The following is a 10541-nucleotide window of genomic DNA, read 5'->3' as shown; positions in this document are numbered from 1 at the left end:
TGTGCTATAAGTTGTGGCAAACTCCTATTTTATAACACTTGGGTTCGCAGTGAATTACAATAAATGTTGCTCATCTTTGGAAATAATTAGCCTTGGAGGTTATGGATTTGTCTTTGCCAAAATTATGTAAGAAGAGCCACACGGTACGTCCTTAAAGGCGCAGTTCACAGTAAAAGAGAAAAAAAACATGCGAGTTCCATGTGAAATAATTATTTTATAAATACTTCTTTCTTTATTTCAGTATACAAAATAACAGTATGTACACCCACCCAACAGTGGTTTACAAAATCCATGAGTTCAGCTCATACGCTCTGAAAAATAGAATATATTTTGAACTGCATGTCAGACATGAAGGAGATAATGCACCATTTCACAAAGTCCTTAATAGTCGTCTCTCAGTCCACAGGGATGCAGGCACGTCTAGATCCGCACAGGACACATGGCGAGAGTCCAAACCGTCAACCACCAAAATGTTCCGTGATTGAAAAGTACTTTGAAGTTCCCTTTTGTTCCTTTTTTACCCCTATTGTCCATTGTTGCAGAGTAAAAAAGGTTTTAATAGTACCTTTAAAGAAAAGTACCACACGGATCCATCAGAACCCTTTGATTTCCGTGGAATGAAGTCAAACACAAGTCTCTGTCTAGTGAGGGGGAAAGACAAAAATCCCTCTCCTCCAGCATAAAATCCTATATTATTTCTTTTTATTAGAGATATAATAAAATAGACTTTCAACATCCCTGTTAGGGGGATTTATAATCATTAACAAGAAAAAGGAAATACCCAGGAGGACGGCGGTCTCCACCTAAACGGGCACGGTCGCCACGCTCTCCACGTCCAGGTTTTGTGAAGCGGAGAAAAAAAGCTCAGAAGCCCAATCGGCAGTTTGGAGATTCGATACAAAAAATGATACTGACACGAGAATAGACCAGGTCTCGTTGAGTTAAACATGCTAAAGCTTAAGACAAAAGTAAGCCTTCTCCATATTGTAGTGCTTTGGTTAATCTGTAGCCTCGGGGGCGACTGGGTACAAGTAGAGGGCCGCCGGCGGGCGGGCCGGTCGGTCGGCGGCACACACTCATTTGCAGACATATCGCTCCACGATCCGCTCGCACTTCTTGCAGGTGACGTAGCAGCACCAGTGGTACTTGCAGTGGCAGCGCTCCACCAGCTTCTCCATGTACGGGTTGTAGCCACGGCCGCAGCACATCAGGTCGCAGCTGTCGCTGCCGAGGGAGGTTTTGTTGCACTGCCTGAAATTAGACAAAAAAAAAGGTTTAATGTTCAATCAGACATTTAATTTTTGTGTTTCAACTATACATATTTGCTTCAACAAGATGAAGAAAAAGTACTCCGGAGGACTGAATAATCAGCTATGAATGTTAAGATATTCAGTGTGGTTTCCTGCCTAAAACAATTACGTTTACAGCCTCATTCAAAAGTATTCTGTACGAAGCACACAATAGTCCTTTTAGAGCCGTCCTGTGTGCCTCAACCTTTTGAGCGTTCCAGAAGCCTAAAGCCTCTTGAATGAGCAGAGAATAGCCCCGCCGTAAATCACACTGAATACACAGGGCTGCCCTCCCTTTCTTTAGCTTGTCTTCTCCACATAATTGCATTGTTTTATGATGGCAGAGTGTTAATGACCAGCGTGTTGAGGGAGACACTGAGGCGGCTGCGGGAGCGAAGGAGATGGAGGAAGACAGGTTTATTGCATTGGTGGGAGCCGGGAAGTACGCAAAAGAAGCAAGATTATTTTATTATGTCACTTCCGTGCTGTGAATGGAGAAAGAGGACAGCACTGTGCGTTCTGAAGTTCACATCTGCTGGTTGACGCAGAGGCACAGTAATTTAAGACCAAAGCACAAGCTTCAATAGCGCGTCTCTTCCCAATGCCGTGACACTTTTTCCGTTTCAGTGATCACATTTTATCCATCAGGAACTGCTGCTAAAATTAACTTTGGCTGTCCCACATTCTCTCGTTCTATCCACAGCTGTCAGGTCTTGTGAATGGGTCAGAGCTAACAATGTAGACAGGAGCGGGGTCAGTTCAAGTGTAAATAACGATAAAAAGTGGCCATCAGTGAGATGATATTGTGTGAGTGAGTGTTAGAACGCAGGGAGGTTTAAGAAACCCGAGACCATCGGTCTAGGCCAGGGGTCGGCAGCGTCTTTGATATGAAGTGCTAGTTTTTAACGCTATTGTTAATCAGTGTGCCTTATCAACATTAAGATTCATATTAAGTTTAATTATTCCACCAATCTGGTTCATCAGCAATAAACTTAACGAATTCTACAAAGAAGTCAACAGGTTCTAGCCAATCAGAGGCCGAGTAGGGCGGGTCTTAGCTGAAGGCAAGGTTAGGAAAGAAATCAATCAAACTACCATAAATAAAAGGCCACACAATGGCAATGGCACAATACATTTCCAAAAACCTCTCTTGCAAACATTGTGTCCCATTGATTAAGCCGCAGCTTGACAATGGTGGCACGTATAGCTACGGTTGCCCCAGTTGAGACATATGGGAACAATCGTTTCCCACGCATGTTCACTCACACTTACTCAAACACAAACATTAGTGTCACGCGTTCATGTAATAGCGGCAGCGAAGCGGGCGCCTCCTGATGTGGCAAAAGCACCGATGTAGCAGGATGTGTGAGTCTGCCGCATTATCAGGCTGCAGACAGCGGATGCATCGGACACAGCGAGTGTCCTTGACATGAAGCATGTCTTCTGGTTATCTGGAGAGTGGCCCAATGGCTGAGGGACACATGGTATGACAGTCATATGATGTATGACATTTAAAATATACAACAACATCACGTACCATTTAGTGGAGCTTTTTACTCAACTTAAGGCTGCTGGCTGTTGACTGATAAAGTCTGGTTAAACAGATGATCAGTGGGGTGATGGTGATGTTGGTGAAATTACACACAAGGTTGAGTTTTAATACTAACAGAGAAACTTCAGCAAACCAACTAGTCATCCTCATAGTTTGCCTTTAAATTCAAAGCTACACTGAGAAACAAGCTGTCCTTTTCTGCAACTCAGTTATGGAAAATTGAGAAATTCAACAAGCTTGCAAGATAGCGCTGCATATTTGTGCCCTAGTCCTCTGATAGTGTTTAGACTGATCCCCGCCTCAGTCAGGCCCTCAGACAAATGGGCTCCTCGCTGCCCACCAGCTTCTCACGGAGCACAAAGCAGCAGCACGTAACACTGTCCCAACCAGCGGCGCAAATAAACCTTTATCTTTGGCGGACTAGTTCCCCATTTGTGTGGCCCCCTCCAACCGATATCAGCTCAAGTCCACTCAGTCCTAAGAATAACGGCATTAGTCATTAGATAGCGAGACGACAACTCCAGTCACAGTGGCCTTTTCAGTGACACATGCTCAGACAAGCCACAGACGGAGCACTCTCAGGGGCCGCTGGTTGTTATCAGCCGGTCTGCAAATGAAACGGGGCCACCAGGCAGGACAGCACTTCGCTAGAGTCAGCATCCTGGACGAGCAGACACCCAGGATCAGTCATTTCCTCTTTCTCAGCTGAGTGAGTCGTGCTAACGAATCTAACACCAGACAACATCACTGCTACCAAATATCCCCCTCTTTCTCATGCACGGTCAAACACAACGACGTGACGCGGCGCTCTCACCTGTCCTGGGTGCCAATGGAGCCCTGCTTTTCGTTCTTAACACAGAAGTCCGAGGAGCTCTGCAGGTAGACCAGCTCGTTATCCCTCACCGGCCTGATGTCAATGTCTTTGGGCACCAGCTGCTTGCGCGTCCCCATGGGCCGGTGAACCACTTTGGTGGCCGACAGGTACTTGATCTTCAGGTCCATGGCGATCTCCCGCAGGTCTTCCAGGCCTCTCCAGCAGGTTCTTATGGAGCAGGAGCCGGACACACCATGACATTTACACTTCATCACCAGCGCCTCTCTCAATGCCTAGACATGACAACATATAAGAGAGTACATGTCAGGCAAATCAAATTACAGATGTTTACCGATTCCAGTTTTCCCTTCATGATACCGATTTCGATATCTGAACTTGCGTATCGACAGATACTAAGTACCGATCTGATACCAGTGTGTTAATATAATGTTTACTGGCTCTCCTTTTTGTTGTTCACAATGTAGCAATATGAGGAAGAAAACGTGCACGAGTGTTTAACCCCAGGCGTGTACACATGTGCAGTAGCGATAGGGCAGGCTGTACGGATCAGGTTGTTGTTCCTGTGTAGCGTTAATCAGCTGAAATGAAATGATAACTTGGTATTGACTCGGTGCCTAGAATCACGTACTCGCTGATACGCGATCCAGTGTTTCAGGCTGTAACGAAGGCATTTTGTTTACTGGTATCGGTGTTGGAACAACTCTATAATAAATTGTACACAAATACATTTACAATTTAAAATGAGGTGCCCATTATAAAAAAAACAAAAAAAACATTTAAAACATATTAGGAGACATTTATTTGCATTTTTGCACTTATTTTTAAACGAGCAAAAGTACGGCCAGATCGCTTACCTGTCTTCCGACTTCACTGTTGTGTAGGTGCATCAGTTTGTTGGCGTGGGAGCCCGCGCGCTTCATCTTCATGGGCGCGTCAGAGAACTTGGAGCCCATGATCAATCCATAGTGCAGGTTGTCAGCGCAGCCGCCCCAGCGGTAGCCCGGTTCCGGGATCTCCGCAGGAATAGGGCCACACGAGCACAGCCGCAGATCTCCGGAGGTGCAGGCCCGTGCTATGGTGTGGCTGATGGTTGCTGCAGACAGGGCGTAGACAAATGCAGACTCTCTGGTTCCTGTCGACACAAAGAAGATAAAAACTAAATTATGGTAAAAAAAAAGGAAGACCTGGTCCTAGTCCCCTAATGTTTTCGTCTGTTAAATATCACAATATATTGCAGTTTTCTGTCACAATATCCCACAACCCTAAGTTTGCTATCATACAAGACAAAGAAAAGCAACAAATCCTCACATTTTAGAAGCTGTTAGAAGGTGTTTGGGAATTTTTTCTTTATAAATTACTTAAATAATTAATCAATTATTACAATACTTGCAATTATTTTGCTGTTTGGTTGATTCATTGACTAATCATTTCAGCTCTAGCAGTGATTAGTAGCAAAGCAGTAGATTCAGAAATGTAATACATTAAATAATATTTACGCAATATAAGGAGCTACCAGTATATTTCCTCTCATTTTTGTTTAGTTTTTTTTTTTATGGTTGTCAGAATGTTATCATTTGTCATAATGAATTTTTTTTTAGCCTTAGCACGAGGCGTGTAATGGACAGCTTTAATTAATGTTGGTTCCAACGGTCTCAAACCACTTCTGCTGTATAATCGACTTCTCTGAAATCCATCTGTCCCGTTTCCCTCTCAGAGCTCTCAGTGAACAAAAAAAGAAAAAGGAAATTGAGTGCACGAAATGAAACGATCAAACATAGTCCATCAGTCCTCCCGTGGTAACGCAGAGTGAGCGCTGATGTAAGTGGGGGTGATGTGAGCACACAGGAAAGCAACATATGTTAAAGGCCGGGGAGCAATTTAGAAGTAAGGGAAGAAATCACGTATGACCGTGGGCTGGTTAGATCAAAGCCATCCCCGGACAGAGATGAGCCATTTCCTGTTTGGTGCAGACTGTTCATTTGGCAAATGGCAGCCATGTCCTTCTGCACAGCCCCCCCCCCCCCTTAGACAGAGCTAAGACGGACTGCAAAGCAAACAGATAATGCTGTGGATTTTGTTAATCAAAAAGGCTATTTTTATATCATGCAGAATGAACGCATGTTGTATGTGGGGGTTTCATTTAAAAACAGCTTCAGTACTAGTTCCTGGTTAAAGCTCCTCGGGAATAAATTATGGAATAATTTGGCTGGCAGGAAGAAAGAGGAAAGACGAGGCAATCCTCTTTGAAAAGGACATTTGTCTGTATCAAAGTTCTTTATGTGGCTGTCATGTTAATACATGCAGATGTTAAAGGCCCTACGGATCAATTCACCAGTTTCTGAACTGCAGTAAATGCAGTACTTAACAAACTCGGTTTTGGCTATTCATTGAATGTCAATCGTGACCAATAACATCAGACTCTCGCGGGTAAAAAGAAAAAAAACTTGGAGCGGCTCTTTGGAAACAAAAGCATCCGCGCCGTCCTTCCAAGCGGTTTGTAATAATGGGCGTACCTCGGTCGAGATCCGGCCGATACTTCTGAGTGTCGATGGGGATGTCGATGGAGGAGCAGTTCCAGCGCATATCAGCAAAGGTCTTCTGACACGTCTTCTTGACTTCGCGGGCAGCCGTGATGATGGTTTGCATGAGCTCCAGGTTGCTGCGGCACAGCTGAGCCTGTGAGGACACCAGGCCGGGCAGAAGCTTACAGTGTTGGGTCTGGTTGATGTGCATGGACGCAGGGGCATGTGATATCGACCTGTAGGGGAAGGGATGAACACAAGGAAGAGGCATGCGTTTTACAATACTATCAAGCAGTGTTGATGTCACTGCTGAGTTGTAAAATGATCACGTTTACGCTGCTCAGGAAGAGTTTTAGTTACAGAGCTGTGTTTGCCGCTCTAGTTTCTTGCGTACACACATTTCAAGCCCCTGAGACGCATCAGGAACAAACAATTGAAAAATTCAAACAGATAATGCTTCAGGCGGGGAAACATTTTGGCATGCGTTGCGGAGAAGAACCATGTTGAAAATCCCGAAGGAAAGTCAAGCCGAGGATTCATAAAATTCAAGTGACACGTTCTTGGCACCGCGCTTTTGTTTTGTTAAAGCACAGAAGAGGCCTCGAGATATTCCCAGAAATATAAAACAATCCCACTGAATTCAGATCCACTGTCAGATGAGAAACTACATAGATCCGTCGCATTTGCCGCCACAGAAAGCGCCGTCCTCTGTGGCCCCAGTTTGACATGAATCATCCGTTAACGGACTATTAAGAGGGTGCACTTTTTGATTTTAAGCGTTCTAAAGTTATTGAGTATTAACTTAATAGAGAAACCGCAGGCGGAGCAGGTTAGCTCTGATCTCTGCTCTCCGTGTCTGCAGAGAGCTCGTGAGAACCAGGCGGTGCAGCCTGCACCTCGGCCTGTTTTGCATTAAGGGGGCCGAGGGGGCCGCCGCTCGGTGCCCAATGATAAGCTGTGACTCCGCTGGGCTGGTGGTAACCCGCCACTCACAGGTGTTTACAGCCGCATCTGTTTTGCGTTGTGCCGCCGTGCATTATCGGGACTGTAAGAGGGCTTAGATTTAGCACATGCCATCCCCAGCTCTCATGGGCACATCTGCTTAAGTCCTCCCGCTGTGAGACTTACAAGCACTCACTCTGATAAGAGGCCATGGAAGCCCAAGCAGAAAGTTTAGTCTTTTTAAGAGCTCAGACGTGAGGCACGGGGATAAAAAAAAACTAAGCATTTTATGAGCAACCAAAACCATGCAAAACATTCAATTGAAACATAAGCAAATTCGAAAAATAGCTTGGGAATTTTACGGACTTTCCAAAATGATTGTTTACTTTTACTTTATCATAAAAACAGCGTGGTGCTCAGTACAAGCCACATTTTAGGTCAACATTTACAGCATTGCAGCATCACTATTTTTACACCGATTGAGGCCTAACTAGACTACACACAATGGCACTGTCTGCACCGCCATGACGCCCCGTCACCTCCGCCTTATTCTCTATTCTCATCTTCTTCTTATTATACAGCTGGGGGGGGGGGGGGGGGGGGGCACATTTGATCTGAGATCTTAGAGCCCCTTTTACTGAAATGTTTTCCCTTCGTATCTTTAGGAAACCCTCGCTAATCTACTGTCCCCTTCATCAGATACACATGTACAGAACGCAATCGTCTCTCCCTTGATCAAGAGCAACTCGAGGAATGCTGGGGCCCGTTTCAGAGCTGCCAAGGGCCCCTCCACTCTCCATAAAACACAGAAGCACACGGACGCATAATATAATATTGCGTATCTTCCTGACATCATCTGTTTGGACGCTGTTTGAATGCGAAGGCCCCGAAGAACGAGACGGCGCCCCTCCTGAGAATACTTACAGCCATTTGATGCCGGAGCAGACCTGAGACAGCAGCAGAGCTGCGAGCACACCAAGAGGCAGGACACGAGAGCTGCTCCTCATGGTGGGACGGTGGCTCCAGTTCACACACAGGACACGAACACAAAGGGGGCCGTTCGGGCTTCTCGGCTTAGACTGGAAAGTCAACTCTCATGGCACGGCCTCCTCTTCTAAACCCTGCAATTAATAACATAAATAACGTCAATGACTTGGCAATGCAGATTTTTTTAAGCATTTGTTTCCTGATGAGCTGAATGCGCCGTGGAAGCCTTTTGCACGCGTCAGAAAGCTTACAAGGTGATACACGAACATTTAGAAGCAGATCAAATCTGACCACAGGAATACTCAGATGATGGAATATTATTTTACTTTTACATCGACAATCTCAAACATTATGCGCACATTAAATAAAGAACAACTATGTGATAGCAAAAAAGGGAAATGTAGTGCTTTTCAGTTCACCCACACTATTGTAGGAGTTCAAGCATACTGTAGAAAGAAATCCATGGTGATGCAACGCTTCAACCTCCTACATGCAAATAAACACAAGGAACCAGTAATTCCAATGAAACCTTAAGACAAAGACATCTCTTGCATTTGAATGAGGGGTCCAAAGCTGTAGGCCTATCTGCAGGTTGTGTCAGTAGGCACAAGTCTGACTTTCCTCTGTGAATGTGAAATAGCTTCATACTGCTGTCTGTAAAAAAAAACTTTGCACCAGAAGCTTTCGGGCAAACAGGGTTTATTCCCTGCTATTCAACTTTATTCACCAGCTTACGTAAGTCGGTTCTAGTTGTCGCCTCACGCTCCACTCGGGGACACGTGAAGAATTTAGAATTCAGAAAGAGCGGCAGCAGCGGGATCAACGCGGTAATCTTCAGTCAGAGGGCATCAGGAGCATTATCTGATAGCGCTGAGCTGTCGATAAGCAATCTCTTTGAAGAGAGCTTAAACTGACCGCATTAAAACTACTGATAATAGGCCTCTTTCTTTTTCCTAAAGCGCCAGTTCCGCTGAAACTCTGCGATATTAATTATTTAAATGAGCTGAGGTGAAACTCGTCTCACTCGGCCAACTGCTTTGCGAGCACTCTGACCTATAGGCTCAAATAATAAACTCAGGCAGCCTTCCATACAGCCTACTATGAGTTAGAATAAGATCTCCACTGAGCATTTAGCCTACAGTCTTTATTTGCCGCTTGGCGTCACGTCTGTTTAGTCGGTTTAACTGTTTAAATTTATATTTGGCCGAAGTGGGCTGAATGGCAGCTCCTGTTTCCCCCCTGAAAGATAAAGGCTGATAGCCTCACACGCACACACACACGCACACACACACACGCACACACCATCCGATGTGTGTCTCTCACCGAGCCAAGATAAGCTGGGCAGGGACCGGGCACACCAAGTGGACTGTTCATCATATTTCCCTAACGATTGAATCAGTGGAGATTAACTGTCACTCGGTCGGACAAGGATATATATATATTTAATAATAACCTTTATAATAGTGTTATTAGCCGAGATGTGAGAATGAGAGCAGTAGCCTATTCATGAGGAGAAAGTCACGTTAAAGACAAAAAGAAGCCGCTTGCATGGAAGCTGTTATCTGTTATGATAATACAATAAATCAAACATGCATCATTGTAATATAAAGGCAGTTATTTCTCCTATCCTTAACTTCCCACACTTATTTTTAATTATCAGCAGATAACCTCGGCTTTTTACTCACTCAACAATCCCAGACCTTGTAGCTTCACTAACAGCAGCAGAACATAACTGTTCCTCCGACCAAACCAGTTTCTCCTCACCTTTGCCGCGGCGCTCTGCTTTTCACCGTTGGAACAAAACCAGACAACAACAAGAAGAATTAAAAAAAAAAATCTTGGAATATCCTCCCAGAGTGAGCCGTCTGTTGTCGGTATCAGCCAGACGCACGAGTAAAATCCAGCACGGGGTGGTGGAGTAGCTCCGGACAGGTACGCATGGTGTTGGTGAGTGCGAGCGGGACAGAGAGGGCTGAGAGAGTGACTGAGCCTGAGGTTGGGGGGGGCAGACTCAGCTTTAAAGTACTACCCACTGCCCTGCTTTGATCTCACTGCTGATGTCAGACCTGCATTAGCATAAGAGCGCACGGGAGCAGAGTTTAGCTACTCGGACATACGCGCATAAAGAAACACCGTTTTTCAGTTGGATCGATACCCGAGTTCAGATAGAATAAAGCCGCGATGTTCCCACAGAGTAGTGGAGTGAGTTATAGTACGTCCGTGATGATGAATAGTCCAAACACTGACCTTATTTTATTGGTATTTTTTTAATAGCTGCTCTGGTATCATACTGCCAATAAAATGCCATTAAAGATTCTCAAAGGACACTTTGTAGTGACCTCATCATTACGCTTAAAAGTAGCCAATATTTGCATGACACCAATCAGTCATACAGGGTATTACACGACTGTAAA

At 44.9% G+C, this 10541-nt stretch overlaps 1 protein-coding gene across 1 annotated transcript; it reads right to left on the bottom strand.

Moving 5' to 3' along the window:
* Window positions 1-313: 313 nt before the first annotated feature.
* wnt11 (wingless-type MMTV integration site family, member 11) lies at window positions 314-10027 on the bottom strand. Its single transcript, XM_079172220.1, has 6 exons — window positions 9892-10027; window positions 8065-8261; window positions 6190-6434; window positions 4531-4808; window positions 3656-3948; window positions 314-1251 (listed from the first exon to the last, which is right to left on the bottom strand). Exons 2-6 carry the CDS (start codon window positions 8145-8147, stop codon window positions 1077-1079), a joined length of 1074 nt encoding a protein of 357 aa, XP_079028346.1. The 5' UTR covers window positions 8148-8261; window positions 9892-10027; the 3' UTR covers window positions 314-1076.
* Window positions 10028-10541: the final 514 nt, after the last annotated feature.

The sequence above is a fragment of the Pholis gunnellus genome (genome assembly GCF_910591455.1).
Source record: "Pholis gunnellus genome assembly, chromosome: 13".
NCBI classification, from domain to species: domain Eukaryota; kingdom Metazoa; phylum Chordata; class Actinopteri; order Perciformes; family Pholidae; genus Pholis; species Pholis gunnellus.
The sequence above is the reverse complement of the archived record's forward strand: the minus strand, read 5'-3'. Positions and strand labels throughout refer to the sequence as shown.